At 39.8% G+C, this 16,613-nt stretch overlaps 1 protein-coding gene across 3 annotated transcripts in view; it reads right to left on the minus strand.

Moving 5' to 3' along the window:
- The window catches only part of ADGRL4 (adhesion G protein-coupled receptor L4), a 152,377-nt gene extending 140,907 nt beyond the window's left edge, over positions 1-11,470 (minus strand). For all 3 annotated transcript variants that reach the window (XM_061633462.1, XM_061633464.1, XM_061633461.1), the window contains exons 1-2: positions 10,836-11,470; positions 8,918-9,082 (exon numbers count right to left, since the gene is read on the minus strand). In XM_061633462.1, the coding sequence (XP_061489446.1) occupies positions 8,918-9,082; positions 10,836-10,962 (292 nt within the window). In that variant the 5' untranslated portion in view covers positions 10,963-11,470. The remainder of the gene's footprint in view (positions 1-8,917; positions 9,083-10,835) is intronic.
- Positions 11,471-16,613: the final 5,143 nt, after the last annotated feature.

Here is a 16,613-nt window from a genome sequence, read left to right on the forward strand (position 1 = left end):
GTGGTTCTGATCCTATCTCCAGGGTCGTTTTCAGAGAATAGCATTGGGTGATTGTCTTTTGGCCCCCTGGCAGATGTGCTGTGGGGTGCCGCAGGGTACCATCTTGTCCCCCATGCTGTTTAACATCTATATGAAACCCTTGGGAGCAGTCATCAGGAGCTTTGGGGCGAGGTGTCAGCAGTATTCTGATGATACCCAGCTCTATTTCTGTGTAACATCTGAATCGGGAGAGGCCGTGCAAGCCCTGGACTGCTGCCTGGACTCGGTGATGGGCTGGATGAGGGCCATTAAACTGAGTCTGAATCCTAGAAAGTGCTGTGGGTTGGTGGTTCCTGAGTTCAGATAATTGGTCAGTTGCCTGCTTTGGATGGGGTCGTACTCCCTCTGAAAGAGCAGGTCCATAGTCTGGGGGTGCTCCTGGATCCATCTTTGTTGCTAGAGGCCCAGGTGACCTCAGTGGCTAGGAGTGCCTTTTACCAGCTTTGGCTGGTGAGACAGCTGCAGCCGTTTCTGGACCGGGATAGCCTGACCACTGTTGTCCACACACTGGTAACCTCTAGGCTGGATTACTGTAATGTGCTCTATGTGGGGCTACCCTTGAGGTTGGTCTGGAAGCTGCAGCTGGTGCAAAATGCGGTGGTGAGACTGCTCACTGGCGCAGGGTATCACCAACATGCCACCCCGCTGCTGAAAGAATTGCACTGGCTGCCCATTTGCTACTGGACCAAGTTCAAGGTTCTAGTTTTGGCATACAAAGCCCTATACAGCTCGGGACCAGGATACCTGAAAGACCATCTTACCCCTTATATGCCCAGTCGATCACTGCGCTCTGCAGGTGAGGGCCTCCTGCAGATACCATCTTATCAGGAGGTTCGTTCTGCACAATACAGGAAACAGACCTTTAGTGTGGTGGCACCTTCCCTGTGGAATTTCCCCCCTTTGAATATTAGGCAGGCACCATCTCTGCTATCTTTTCGGCACCTTTTGAAGACTTTTCTCTTTCAACAAGCCTTTTAAGTTGAGACATATCCCAGTCTGCATCTGTGTCAGAATTGTTTAATATGTTTTTAATAATGTTTTTAACCCTTTTTAAAGTTTTTTTTAAAAAATGTTTTTAATGCTGTTTTGTTTTAATGTATTTTAAGATCTGTTTCTATGATGCTTTAAAGTGTTTTAGTGCTTTGTTTGCCACCCTGGGCTCCTGCTGGGAGGAAGGGCGGGATACAAATCAATTAAATAAAAATAAATAAATAAATAAACAAATAAATGTGAATTGAATCTAATTTCTGCCCATCCCTAGTTTTGAGTAATCAAAAGTTAAATAAACTGACTAGATTGCTATTCTGAAGGAAAAAGAAAAACAAGTTCTGCATCTCATGCAATATACCTGACCTGTGCTTTTCAAAATGACTTTGCTGAGTCTTGTGAAATCATTCCAGCAAGGCAGCTGTGGTTTCTTATATACAGACTGTACAATTATTTCAAAAACCTGGCAAATATAATTGCTGTGCATTTGGGAAGGAGAGACGTGATGGCTTTTCAGAGCCCTGACTTCATATAAAGTAAAGTAGGCCTGATGGCACAATATAGTCTCATGATATGTGGAAGAGCTGCTAGGATGGAGATTGATTCATCTTTCAGAATGTAAATTGCGACTGACATTTACAAGAGAATCTGGTGGCTATTGGATATCCCCTCTTCCTGCCTACTGGCCTGTGTAGAACAAACAGCTCAGCTTTGTTGTCCTGCCATATTTTAGAAAGTTAAAGTAAACACTGTGATCACACTGTTTATTTCAGTATTCTGTGTCGTGCTAGCAAAACAGCAACTGACAGTCAGAAGTCAGAAGGCAGCCAGTGTTAAAACTATATAACAACCTGGGAAATCTACAAGTATGGCAGCCCATTTTATCTTTAATGTAGGAGGGAAAATTCCCCAACACTGCATTTCAATTGGCTTCTTTGTCACCTACTGTTATTCAGTAGTATCTGAATTGTTTTTGGATTGGGGTTATATACAACACCGAAGTTCCATTTCTCAGTAATTTAGATGCCGTTTATATTCATACCTAAAACTGTAATGGTAATTTAAAGAAGCAGCTCAGTCCTCCATTCTGTATTCCTCATCTGACACCTTATCATCCTCTTTGACATCCAACATAAACTCCTTTCTTTATCACCACCAAGTCTCTTCATGATTTGAGCACATTCCCCCATTCACTTTTATTATCCACAGCAATCCTGTGGAAAAAGTTTAGGGGACTTGGGTGACCTTGTTTTGGTCACTGTGTTTATTAGGAATGGGGAAGCTGTGGCCCTCCAGAGTCTGTTGGACTCCAACTCCCATCTGCCCCAGTCAGCTCAGCCAATGATCAGGGATGGTGAGAGTTGTAGCCCGACATCAGGAGGGCTAAAGGTCTTCTAGCCCTGATGTAGCCCAATATTGTTGGTGGTGTTGGCTTTCTAGAGTCTTGGGCAGGGGTCTTTCCAGGCCTACTACCTAATACCCCTTTAACCACAGATGCTGGAAAGTGAGCCTTGGCTCCCTGATGTATTGGGTAATTTTATCAGTCACCATGTCACAAGTATCTCATGAGGATTAGGTGCTTGTCTTTTGTATTTACTTGTTTGTCTGTTTATTGTATTACATCATTTGTTTAAATGTGACCCCCTGTTGGTGTCTTTGGTTTCATCTGTTTTTTATATTATTGATAATTGACTTTTTTTAAAAAAATGTTACTGAGTTTTAATTTTGTATAAGCTTCCTTGAGTGCCATATGCAGAAAGTGGGATATAAATTGAAATATTAACCAGTGGATTTCTCTCTTTTCATTCTTCCAGTTCCTTCAGTCATTAACATTTCCAGTGTGCATAGTACATGGACCAAACACTGCAAAAAAAGGAACTTAGATGGGATTGTGCATATGACTGCATCAGGATTCTTTATATGTGCTGTCTCACTGATTGCCCAAATATTCTTAGGCAATCAGCAAACACTGCAAAAAAAGGAGGAAAGCATTGATGCAATCCTGATAAATGCATCAGCATGCCCCCACCATACTCCTGACACCTGCAGTCCATGTCTAAAGAGAGAAGCCTATTCTACATATGCAGAATATCCACATGCAGGATTCTACACATATAGAGCAGGCTCCCCTCTATGGGCATGTGTTCCTAGTACATAGACAGCAGAGACGTAAGGCCAGCAGAGGTGGCTTCACTCCTTTCTCTATGTGGTGAAGACTGCATGGAGGATAACAAGTGAAGTAGGTTAACATGTGAAGTGAAATAACTTCACAAATATTTGAAAGACATGAGTCAACCCAAAGCAACAATTTCAACCACACACAAAAAGGCTAAAATCTCTTTAAATTATCCCATTTTGTTCAGGACATGTCTACATGAGATGAATCGTAGCTCAGTGGTAGAGAGTCTGTTTTGCATGCAGAAGGCTACAGGATCAATCTCCAGGTGGGCGAGACTCCTGCTTGAAAGCCTGGAGAGTGGCTACCAGTTACTGTAGATAATACTTAACTAAATGGACCAATGGTCTGGCGCTGGATAAGGCAGTGTCCTATGTTCCTAACTTCCTTCTCTCTTGATTCTGCACATGAATGTGCATCTGGCATGTGTATTTTCAGGAAAATGAGGATCAAGTTGTACTCTGTGTGTGCACATTTCTTTGTTATGGGAAATTCCAACACATTCTATGATTATCTTCCTCATGTCTTTCATACAACCTACTGAGAGTGCACTGACTCAGTACCAGATACTCCCCTCAAAAACAAGAAAAGAAAACTGTCTGGGAACTTTAAATACACACCTAAGCCCCATCACACATGCATGAGGGCTTCCTAGAATTCATATTCCTCTTGTTCATAGAGAGACATCTCTCAAGAGTTTCCATATTTTCTGCAATGGAAAAAGGATTTTGAGCTGTTTTGGGAATGTGAAGGGTCTTCAAAATGGAGAATGAGCAAAAAGTACATGCCTAGGACTGTATCCAACTGAACTTTACACAGAGTAGACCCATTAATTTCAGTGCATCTACTCTGACTATGACTAACGTTGGATGCAACTCATGGATCTTTAGATCCCACCTCCTGCTTGAGTTATATTGCTCAACCCATTTCTTTTAGTACTGCATGCAGTCACTGCTTTTTTAAACAGCAAAGTATTGGTTTCATAGTTGTATACATGTACAAGGAATTAAACTGACAATTGACATATTTTGGATGTTCAAAGCCATTTTCCTAAAAAAAGGAAAAGGATTTTTTTTTTAAAAAATGGTTAAATATCACTTATGAAACCAACAGCTACTATAGCTTCTTTGGTTATATCAATACAAAGTTCCAGAGTTAAGAATGGAGAAGGGAGGTATTTAAATAACATCATTAAGGATATCATTAAAAGCTAGCTATTACTGAACAGGTGCAAAATTGTTAAATTGCTGCTAATGATAGCAACAGTGAGTATTACCACCTATTTAACTAACATGCTAGCAATGTGTGTGTCATTTAGGGAGCTGCAGCTTATAAGAACACATGAAAGAGATTCTGCATCGATGATAACAGAACAACTGTTGTTCTAGAAACCAAACATTATAAATTGAAGAGAAGCACACATTTATCTCCAGAAGCTTTCCTATGAAAAATGAGATTAAAAACCCCCCACACTACAAGATCTAACATATCATTAAGTCACAGCATTGCTCCCCATACTTTAGCTTCAAGCGAATAACTAACTCGACTATCTTTTAATCCTTTAAGATCCTATCCAATTAAAAGCAGATGGTAAATATGTTCTTAGAAGACTACACAGAAGAATATTAACCAAGAGTTGTGCAAAGCTCTGCCTCCAAGAAACACATTTTTGCTTTCCAAGAACATGTCCTGCTATGCTACCTAGTTCTTATGTATATATAGTGTTTCCTTCCTGTAGGGTAGATGTATTTTATTTTAGTTCAAACATTTCTATCTTTTACTTCAGTACAAAATGTTCAGGGAAATCAACAATGAGAGTTATGAAGAATAATAAAACAACCCACAAACAGGGCTGGCATCATCATGCGGCAAGCTTGGGTAGATGATACTGGGGTTCAAGCACTCAGTCAAGGTCCACCACTTATGGTGTCCCTGGGCACTGGGAGCTAGGGGTTGTATCCAACGCTAGCGCTCCTCAGAATAGACCCATTGAAATTAATGACCCAAGCTATTTCATGTCCATTAACTTCAATCGGTCTACTCTGAGTAGAGCTAGCATTGGATACAACAGTAGGTCTGGTAGCCATCCGCCTATGTAGGTCACTCTGGGGAAGAGTGGGAAATTTTGTCCAGGGGTTCCATGATGCAGGAGAGGACTCACCTTGCCAATGGCCCTGAAGTTGTCCCTGACTATAAACCACAACAAAACATTGTTCAAAAAGTAAAAGCACAGGATATCCATCAGTAAAACAGAGACCTACAAAAACTGTGAAAGCATAAATATGTTTATTCTAAATAAGTCCCACCAAGTTCAATGGGATTTACTCCCAAGTAAGTATATATCAATCATCCTTCAAACTAGAGTGAGAATAAAATAATCTCTAGCTAGCACCTAAAAGCTAGGAGAGTAGCCACCAAGTGTCCCTTAGGAGAGAATCCACCGCCACCACTCACTTGGTTAGAATTACAGCCAGAACCTCTAAAGGGAGGGGAACCCTGACTACAGGTTTAACAGACAGACTTTAGTTTCACAGATTATAGGGTACACTCTACAGAAAGTTACATAGGGTTGTATTCTATATAGCACTAAGAAGATCACTCTGTCAGCACAAGCATTTTTGCTTGCCCGATGGAACGAGCTCCCCTCTCCTCCCCTAACATGTTATTCTGGGGCTTCTCCTGACCCCCAGAACAGATTTGGGGAGACTACAGGAGGCACGTGGGGGTAAAAGTGGGGTAAAAGTCCCATTGTGCTAGTGGGAATCTTTGTGCTGGCTTCCGCTTGAACAAAGAGTTAGTTGAATATGGCCCCAATACTCCATTACCTCTGAAATCAGTAAATCCTAAGTGCACACTTCTTATGCCCTACTCTACTGCGTTTACTGAAATTTTATGCTTCACTTTTCCTGGTTTGTACCCAGGGACATCAAATCTCAGTTCACTGAAGGGGACCAAAGACATTTTAGTAGGCAGAGAGGCAGCAAAGTTCAATGACTAGATTTTGGATGCATAAATTTCAAACTAGCAGTGTATGTATTAAGAACATTTACTATTGTGCTCTTTTAAAATCTCTCACAATCCAGATAGAGTTAATCCCATCAATTTTAATTCAGGGTTGAGGAACATGGAGACCTCCAAATGTTGCTGGACTACAACTCCCATCATCCCTGACTATTGGCCATGCTGGCTGAGGCTGATGGGAGCTGGATTTTGATGAGGGAGAGTCACAGCTTTGTCATTCCTGGTTTAATGGAAGAATTTAGCATGAGTTTAGCTCTCATCCATTTTTTTCCCTGTGTGACAGGAGAACCCCTCTTTCCTTTCACTCATTGCTGATTATAAGGGAGTAGTAACCTATTTATGTGATCACATATCACCTGATAATTGTGTGTCACATAACAGGAAAACTCATTCTTGGATAACTGATCTGTAAAATTCATCCTGGTCACCTATGTAGGCTATTACTTTGTTATCACATGACGAATATGGTCATTGCCCTTTTCTTTTTCCTTATAAACAAAGATTAGATTGATGATGACAGAATTTCCCCTTTTGGAAATATCTTCACTTTGTCTACTTAGAATTTTTTTATATGAGTAATGCTTTGTGGATATCAGATTTATAAAAACTCTGAATACAAAGGCAACCTAGAACTGATTTATTTAGCTTTTCACTGTTTTTCTTTTATTTGTATGTCTGTTGACTAAACCTGGTCTAGGTGATAGATTTATACATTTATATTATTTCCTGTTCTATCCCTGATGTTGTCATGTATTCTGGGAGGACCATTTCTTTCATCCTAGGTTTTGTTTTGTCCACGCAAAAGCGGCTTTATGAATGCATGTTTGAGTATTAGTATAGTGGAAATTAGAAGATAGAAATTTTGAATCCTCAAAATGTTTCAGTATTTATGGATAATGAATGGATGTAGGGGCAATAGCCTCTCTACCATCCTATGCACATTCATTAGAATATATGTAATGGATACCTTCAGATTTCCTCCAATATATTTATTATTAATAGATAATGAACAACTAAAACTACTTCTGTCTATTTAAAAATGCATGGGAAAATTCGGTTTTGGGAGTCGTGGGCAAAAATGGTTCTAATCCTATGGACACTTTCCTCGGAACAGGCCTCATTGAATGCTTTGAGCATTGTGCAACTTTTGCTTGAGTAAGCATACATAGGCTTGCAGTAGCAAATGAATAAGAATGGAATAAGAATGCATGGAAACTCCGCTGAAGAGCTTCTCTTGTCATTAAAGCTCTTCTTGGTTCACTTTCCAATAGCTTTAGGTGAACTCCAGTCAGAACCTGATGGAACCCCTCTAAGGAACTGAACTACTTGTATCCATTGTCTTTGGCCTTCCTGTGAAATCCCTCAGATATTCCATCTGAAGGGAAACTACCAAAATTAATGCTTTAAGTGAAAACAAAAAGGGGGATCTGCATTAAATATTGGACAATATCCTTACCTCCTAACAAGAGTGTTCAGGGTTCTAGCCCAAAGAAGCAAAGAAAGTGGTGGTGCATCAAAATGATGCTACAAATCAAACTTCAACAAATTGTATAGTTATAAAATACTGTAAAAAGCCCCATATATCTTGTCAGAAATGCTGCATTGTTATTTTCAACTAAAATGGGTCTTCAGTATACTGTATAATTTGATAGGGAAGCTCGGAGGGTGGCAACAAGGAAGAGGGCCTTCTTAGTGGTGGCCCCCAAATTATGGAATGATCTCCCTGACGAGGTGCGCCTGGCACCAACTCCGTTATCTTTTCGGTGCCAGGTCAAGACTTTCCTCTTCTCCCAGGCATTTTAGCATGTGTTTTTAAATTGATTTTATATTGTTTGGAATTTTAAAATTGTGTTTTAAATTGTTTTTAAAATATGTTTTTAAATTGTGTATTTGTTTTAATGTTTTTGATTGCTGTAAACCGCCCAGAGAGCTTCGGCTATGGGGTGGTATACAAGTGCAATAAATAAATAAATAAATAAATAAAGACAGCTTTGAGACCTCATCTTTTTTTTTGCTTCTTTTGATTTTCAGTGCTGCCTCTCCTTTCACCCCTTGGGTTTCAGCCAGCCAGCCAGCCATGCCCTCCATCCAGGATACTCTTTTCCATTCCCCACCCATGCCCCCCCTGTTTTATTTTCCAAGTGAGTCTCAACCTTCCATGGCTTCTGAGCAGAGCTTGGAAAAGTTACTTTTTTGGACTACAACTCCCATCAGCCCACTCCAGTGGCCATGCTGGCTGGGGCTGATGGGAGTTGTAGTCCAAAAAAGTAACTTTTCCAAGCTCTGCTTCTGAGCATGTTCATTCCTCATTGGACTATTAGTGTGTGTGGTGATGGGAGGATTGATCTCTTAATTTTTTAAAAAATGTCTTCTGCAAACCTTAGGGTTCCCCAGAGAATGCTCCCTCTGCTCCCTCTTTTTTTCTCACTTTTCTGTCAGCACTCACCACTTGTGATCACTAGTAAAGGAAATTATTTTGGTGGCAGTCCTAGTTTTCTACAAGTTATATAAAACGCACAAATTCATAAGCACAGTAAATGAATCATGCAACCATCCAATGGCTACGTCAGGTGCCCTCCCATATCACGCCTCAATGATAGGACTGTCAGATGAAGAGATAACTAAAGATAGCCCAAGAAAAGAAACAAAATAGCAATGATATGTAAAAAGCTCTATGCAGAGCAGCTTGCCTACCGTAACATCCATTTATGCCAGGTCCTTTTATGCCAGGTCCAGTGAATCCTGGGCTACAATAACAGCCATGAACTCCATTACGAATTTCACATTTTGCATGCTCGTGGCATGGGTTGGTACAGTTCTGGAAGGAGTAGCTACTGTCCAACAGGGTGGACATAAACACTAAATGGAATTTAAAAATATTGTTAGTTTTGTATTTGTAAATCATATACTGAATTGTAAAAGTAGTTCTGTGCAAATGAAATGTTGTTGGGACAAAATTGGCACTGAGTTGAGAAACCCTATTCCTAAAGAGTGCTATTGAACAAGGCTCTAAAGTAGAATTGTAACGCCAGTCCTAAGATCTTAAGTTCAAGTATATGGATCTGCCCTGAAGAGCATCAACCTTCAAGTGCATTCAGAAAACACGAAAATGGTGCACATCAAACAAAGGCACACAGTGATCTTGAATTAGTCATAAGTATTTTCATACTACTACGTTTCCTTGCACTGGCAAAAGAGACAAATACTTAGTCCAAACAGCCAAGGAGGCAAATAATGTACACCATCAGGTCCTCCCCATCAAGGATTTTAACTTTAGTTTGTCATATAATCAGTACAACAATGTAACTTTGTGGAAGATTACATTTACATGCAATAGCAATATCATTTTTGAATTCTTTCATGTTTTTCAAGGTTACAGTTTGATCTGGAAAAGTAAATAGCTCAAGCACTACTTGCCTCATTGTGAGTATGATAATGGACCACAAACGGAATGGATCACAAACTGATTTTAAAATTCTCCTTGGGACCGGTGATTGCAATCAGTATGTGTTTTATGAAAGTTTGCCTTTCAAATATATAAATTCATTTTTCCTTAATAGTAACCTTTATTATTATTTCACATAAGCCACTCTGAGCATTATTTCCCCAGGCAAATTTATTTTTGAATAAATAAATGCATGTTTCAACACAAATAAAAAGAAGACAGAATACTAACAGTGCATACCAAACCATGTTTATTCAGTATAAGTCCCTCAGAGTTTAGTGGAACTTACTCTCCAGAAAGCATGTTTAGGATTGTAGCTAAGATTTCGTAAAATTATGAGGAGCAGTTTGAACTGACTAGTAAAGCTGGACAATTCTCTAATATGCCTAATATTACTCTCTAATAGTACTTCTTTGAATCATAGTCTTACTGTTACATGTCCAAGATTAATTGCAGCAGGAAAAACAAGAAGCAGCTTTCTATGAATAATAATTACGAAAAAAAATTTAAAGGTTAAGATTATACAACTTTGTACATATATAATTCTGTTTGGTTCCTGTATTACCTTATGCATTATTTATGCATTTCTTCCTGACAGAAAACCTATTATTATTATTATTATTATTATTATTATTATTATTATTATTATTATTAAATCTGGCCATTTGTGAGATATGGCTTTGGTTTAAGAAACTGGACAATATTCACAGGGTTTTTTCCCGCTACAATTACATTTCTATCTTCTCAAGGTCAGAATTAATTGAAGGTCATGAGATTCTTGCCATCATTTTAAAGCATGTCCCGTTTCTCCTGCCGTTGGACTTTCTCTGCTGAAATGGGGTTGTCAAATCTAGCAACTACAATAGTTAAACATGATAAGCTGCCTTACATTGATTTAAACCATTGGTCCATTAAGCTCAGTATTGGCAACAGAGAATAACAGTGGCTCTACAGATTAACAGGCAGGAGTCCCTCCCAGTCCTACATAAAGATTCTGGGGAATGAACCTGTGACCTTCTGAGTGCAAAACAGATACTCTACCACTGAGCTATGGCCCTCCCCCACAGAGCTCCCACACTATTCTCTCTCTTTCCCTTTCCCAAGGCCCGTCCACCAGTGTTTTTCTCTTGTATCCACCTTAACCATTCAGAAAATAAAATCACCTACCTAGAACCAGTAGAAGTTTCATGGGTGGTGCTTCTATGAAATGCTCAGTCTTGAGTCCCTTTGTAACAAAGAGACCAGTCTTGCTGGAAAATGTATGATAATGTGCAAAATGTTTGCACATGCCCATTAGAAGAGTGGAATCCCAGCAAAGCTGCTTCTGTTATGCTGTCATTTATCTGTAGGTATGCTTCTCCAAATATATTAAGAGAAGGATGAAATAGGCTCAAACGATGAATAACAGATCAGTGGGGAGACAAAGAAAAGGAATTGTGTAGAAAGGCTGGTCAAGTAGATGAAGGAATATGAGTGAGGACAGGGATTTGAGCAGGGAACAGACATGAGCACAGAGTGCGAGTAGATGAGATATAAAGGAACAATGAGAAGATTTTAAAAGAATACAGGGAAAGTGCTGTAGAGCAGTGGAGCAAAAGACTGAGGCGAGTACACTGGATGGAGATCAGAATTGCCCTGGAAGGCTGTGGGGAGTAGACCAGGAATGAAAGAGGTAATGAGTGATGGCAAAGCAGCAGTCAGAATTCCATCACCCTTGCCCAAAGGTGACTGAGCAAATCAGAGTTTTATCCTCCCAAAGGAATTGGCAAAGGTTGTGTTTGCTTCTGTGTTGACTGCTTTCCTTGGCTGTCAAAGGATGTCCTGGTTGCCGTTTGGAATTCGGTCACTTTAAGAGTAGCAGCATGAGAAGGAGGCACAGGAAATCCACTGAGATTTCTTTTGTGTGGAAAACAAAGATATAAAGTCATGGTAGGAAGAAGGCAGGAAACTGAATGTGCAGCAAGGAATTTCAGGGCCACGAGGGAGGCTTAAGCAGGGAGGTACATGTTAAGGCCCTAAATGGGTGACATAATCATCATGAGAGGATGAAAGGAATGTGTGGCAAATAATATTGGGGGTGTGGAGAAGACAAACTGTGCTACACATAACAGAGAATGGAGGGAAATATTGCAACACAATGCAAACATACACACAATCTCTCCCACTCTAGTATAACATTTCTTTCCTGCTGACAGTCTATTTTGTCTGTGATTGTTTCAGAATTTGCTGTAAAATTCTTTTAAATGATATATTCTAATTTTTTAAATTATTTTAAAAACATATTTCTATCCAGCTCGCTGTTTATGGTGGGGGACAATAATGTAGTGACAAATTCAGAAGTATAGGGTCCTTCCATGTTAATCACAGCCATGCACCCCCTCTTTTACTGCTGGGTTAAGAATGAGATCCTCTTTAAACCTTCTCCCACAACAACAGATATCCCTAGGAGCCAATAAGCTTGAAAGGGGAGATTGATAGCTATTGAGAAGAGCCTTCTCAGTGGCTGACTCACCTCCTTCCACTCTGACTGGCTCAAATCAGCAGGAAAGGACAAGGAAGCATGATAGAAGACTTCTCAATGGCTCACACACTCTCTTTTCATGCTGATTGTCTCAAAGGATGCTGGAGACACAGGGACACTGCTGGACCCTACTCCAAAAAAAGTAAGGGGTCTAAGACACACACACACACCCCAAGACCCTAGATGACTGCACTCTGGATGGGGAAAGGACCTTGCCGCTTTTTTATCCCTTACTATTGCTTTGAACCTTTGATTTCACCAGAACTCAAGATGGTGTATGGAACAGAACATTTTAGGATTACTGGAGTGTCTTTGTTTAAATTAAGAATTGTACTCTTTCCCCCTACATGCAGAATCAGTGGAAACTTTGTATGAAGTCAATACATGACATGATAGGGAGACTATACAGTCCCTGAAGATGGAGCCATACTGGTTTTCCTTGTCAGGACAGATCCCACACAGGCATCACAGCAGAGCTTGGAAAAGTTACTTTTTTGAACTACAACTCCCATCAGCCCCAGGCAGCATGGCCACTGAATTGGGCTGATGGGAGTTGTAATTCAAAAAAGTAACTTTTCCAAGCTCTGCATCACAGTCATGGATGGTTTTCTGCTGCATTCTGAAACACCCCCAGTTATACTGCTGGGAGCTCTTGCTCTCATACCACAGAGAGCTCCCTGCTGCCTTGCCCCTCCACCTCTTGGTAACCAGCAGTGGTGTGTGGCACAGGGCCGGTTAGCAATGCCACCCCACCTGTGCTGCCTTGTCAGCTGCTACTGTATGCATGTAGTCATCTTGGGGTCACACTGGGGTTAGATTTCCTGGGGTCAATGTGCTTGGGATTGGGGCAGATCAGGCATAGTTCAATATATTTTGTAGAGCTCTGTGGAAATGGCTTCTTGAAATCATCCACTCTCTTTATGAGTGGAGAAATTGGGAGGGTGACCATTTCATCAAATTTCTCCCAGGGGAAACTAAATTCTCCCAACAGTTTCTTGAGGGTGGGACTCACCATTAGTAATATTAACCATGTTGGGAGCCTGGCCACCATCCCCCATAATACCCTAGATCTAGTGTCATTCCAGTTTGTGTCTCTGTGTGTGTAAATGGTGCAACTCTTACTGTGTCTTTATCTGCATTAGACTGTGATTTAGTCTGTGGACAGAGAGTGGAGAGGAGCCCTCTTCACTCCAATATGATCTGATCACATATTGCATAATGCTCCGATTGTCTTCCCTGCAAGTTACCCAGTGCTTACTCAGCCAGAAGATGGAGGCTTCTTCAACAGGTGGCACACTGTGCCCCACCCGGTGGTGTCGTTGGAAGTTATTATGGCAACAGTGATTGCTAATTTTCAAACCATAATATGCCAAATTTGTGGTGGAGAATGCCGAAAACAGCAACCTTGCATCTCATCCTCCTCTTTTCCTCACATAACATAAACCCAAAGGCATTCTAAATCCCTCACACAGCGAGGAAGAACGGGGAGTGGGGAGCTGCTTACTTATATAAGGTCAGGGTTCTAAATTGTGGAGAAAGCCTATCCAAGCATAAAGGGGGAAGCTAGCATGCTCATCCCCACTCTTCCTCATCATGAGAGGGATTTAGAACACCTGAATAGGACTGTAGTGGCTTGTGTGATGTGGCATCATTACATATGGAGTTCCTCTGTCCCTGCTGCACTTCATTGACTAGAACTTGGAGAAGCAAATAAATGTGAAGTGAAATGACTTTGCTTTGCAATACTGAAGTTTACCAGGAGGGTGAGAAGACATGAAGCTGCTATTTGCAATAAAGTCTTCTTGTTGGATGAAAGCACTATCTGTAAGGTGCCCCCTTTTGGGTAGGTGCTGCCCTAATATCCCATCAACATACAGTTTGCAACAATAACTATCGGTGATTTTTAAAAGACTATCATAGTTTACTCCTACTCATTCTGAGCATTCTGAGCCTAAAATGGGGTAAAATATATGTTTAATGTTATTTATTTATTAAAAATGTGACTTCCCCCCAAATTTTCCCTAGGGAATCACATATTTCTAATCTCTTTTGCTATGGAAACTTACCATACTGGTTAGATTTACTCATGTACAGGAAGAGTTGCGAGTGTATTTTCAGCAGCATTTCCACAGTCCTTTTTGAGGTCTGACAAAGAGGAAGAAACCACATAAGAAGCTCAGAGGTGAAAAGGAGAGAAAAAAAGATCTTGATGAGGAGCTTAGATGAGCTGAGAAGGTAGGAATGAAAGGTGAAAAGCAGAGGAGAGCAGGAAAGAGGTCAGCTCATAAAACCATTAAGGATAATATGAGAAGCTTACATCAGATGTTAGCAGGCAACGGAGAGCCAGCAGAGATGACAATTTGGGAATGTCAGAGCACTATCTTAATGGAGGATTATTTTCACAACAGATTAGTGGTAAAACTGAATGTTGAGGGTATCAGCTGGAGCCTGAAGAAAATGAGGTCGCAGTAATCAAGGATGAAGAGGATGATGGACTTGACAAGTTTTATATTTTTGTGGTGAGAATGAAGAGGAAATGGAAGATTTTAGAGACATTTGGGAGATAAAACCACCTGGATTTAGTGATAATATCTACCAGTATATAGGGATAAAGAGTGGAGTGACACATGGGAAGGAACAGTAGACCATGTGAGAAAATGCTTTCAGAATCTGCAATATTGCCAAGGCTTTCTTATTGCTCTGAAATCTCAATAGCTATGGATGGGGGGAAAAATACCTGATGTAGTCAGAATCTGAAAACTTTAGACCTGTGTATATAAAATTTAGAGGTGAGAGAGAGGGAGAAAGAAATAGAGCCATTGCTGACAGTCATGTAATTTTGTGAAATGGCATTAAAACTAATCATACATTAGGAAATGGTAGGAGTGACTCTATTGCTGGAGACTTCTGTAAATATTTATTTTTAAATTAACATTAGTCCTTCCACCTTCATTGCTAACTTTAATTTGGGATTCTTGAGTAAAGCCAGCTCAGAGAAACTGCTTGATAATAACCGTACATTAAGGCCAGGATCCAAAGATCCAAGTTTCTCAAGCCCAAGGGAGAATATATATTAATTCCTGTCAAACAATGATACTTCTGCAGCTCAAAAGGCTGGAAAAATTTGGCCTTTGTAAATTCCCACATGAAACAACCTGATTTACACCTCCGGGACTAATGTGTAGATTGACACTTAGTTAATTTTGCTATTAAATAAATTTAAATTTAATAATTAATTTGAATTTCAAGCTCTACTTTGAGGAAAAATGCACATATGAATATCTATTTGGAGAGAATATACACATCACAATTCATTTTTTAATTTTTAATTTTTATTAAAAATACATGTCACAATTCATATTAAAACAGTGTTTTTTAAAGTAGTTTGTGATTTTTTTTAAAAAAGATTGTAGATTAATGTGGAAGAAGGACATAGTGGAATTATGAGTATAAACACAGACAAAGAAAAATAGTTCCCTATTCCAATATGTAGCACAGGGGACTGCTGTGGGTTATCATCAATTATTGCTATTGTTAATGTTTTTGCTTATTTTGCATAAGTTTACACTGTTATTGATTTATCTATTTACTAGTTTCCTAATAATATAGAATCTGTAGATCAATATTCTTTAATCTTGAGCCCCCAGATGTTGTGGGTCTACAACTTCCTGTAATCCCAGGCCTTCATCAGGGGATAATGAACTTTTACAATGGTTAACCAAACAATCCTGAGAGGATTGTTATCAGTACAATACAGGACCAAAATTGTTCGCTTAACCATTGTAAAAGTTCATTATCCCTGATGAAGGCCTGTGATTACAGGCTGAAACGCATTGGGCTTCTTCGAAAAAATATTCTGCAATAAAACCAGTTTGGACTTCTTTGAAAACAATCTCGCAATAAAACCAGTTTTCTATAAAATACTTCAGCATTCTGGTCTTTGACCCCCTTTTTTCTACATATCAAATTGGATGCTCACCACTCTTTATCTGGTCTACAACTCCCATCAACCCCGGCCAGTTTCCAATGGCCAAGGATGATGGCAGTGTACAACGGTATAAATAAAAACTACTTTAAAATATAGTAATAAAACAAAATAGCTAAATACAATAAAATATAATTACCCAGACAGTAGCACATTTGCCCATGTCTGGTTCCACCCACGTCTCAGAGAACTCTTGAGACTCAGTGTGAAGAACTTCTCTGTGGGCAAGGAATGTGCCATGAGTGAGCAGCCCTGGAGCTTGTCCAGTGCTTTATTTATTTTTATTTATTTATTTCATTCCATTTCTATACCGCCCTTAGCCGATGGCTCTCTGAGCGGTTCACAGCAAGGAATAAAATACAATACAGTAAAATAAAAATCAGGTAAAATCACTAAAAACATACAACTTGAGCATATAACAACTTGGTATAAAATTAAC

The sequence above is a fragment of the Rhineura floridana genome, chromosome 6 (assembly GCF_030035675.1).
Source record: "Rhineura floridana isolate rRhiFlo1 chromosome 6, rRhiFlo1.hap2, whole genome shotgun sequence".
Classification (NCBI taxonomy): Eukaryota; Metazoa; Chordata; class Lepidosauria; order Squamata; family Rhineuridae; genus Rhineura; species Rhineura floridana.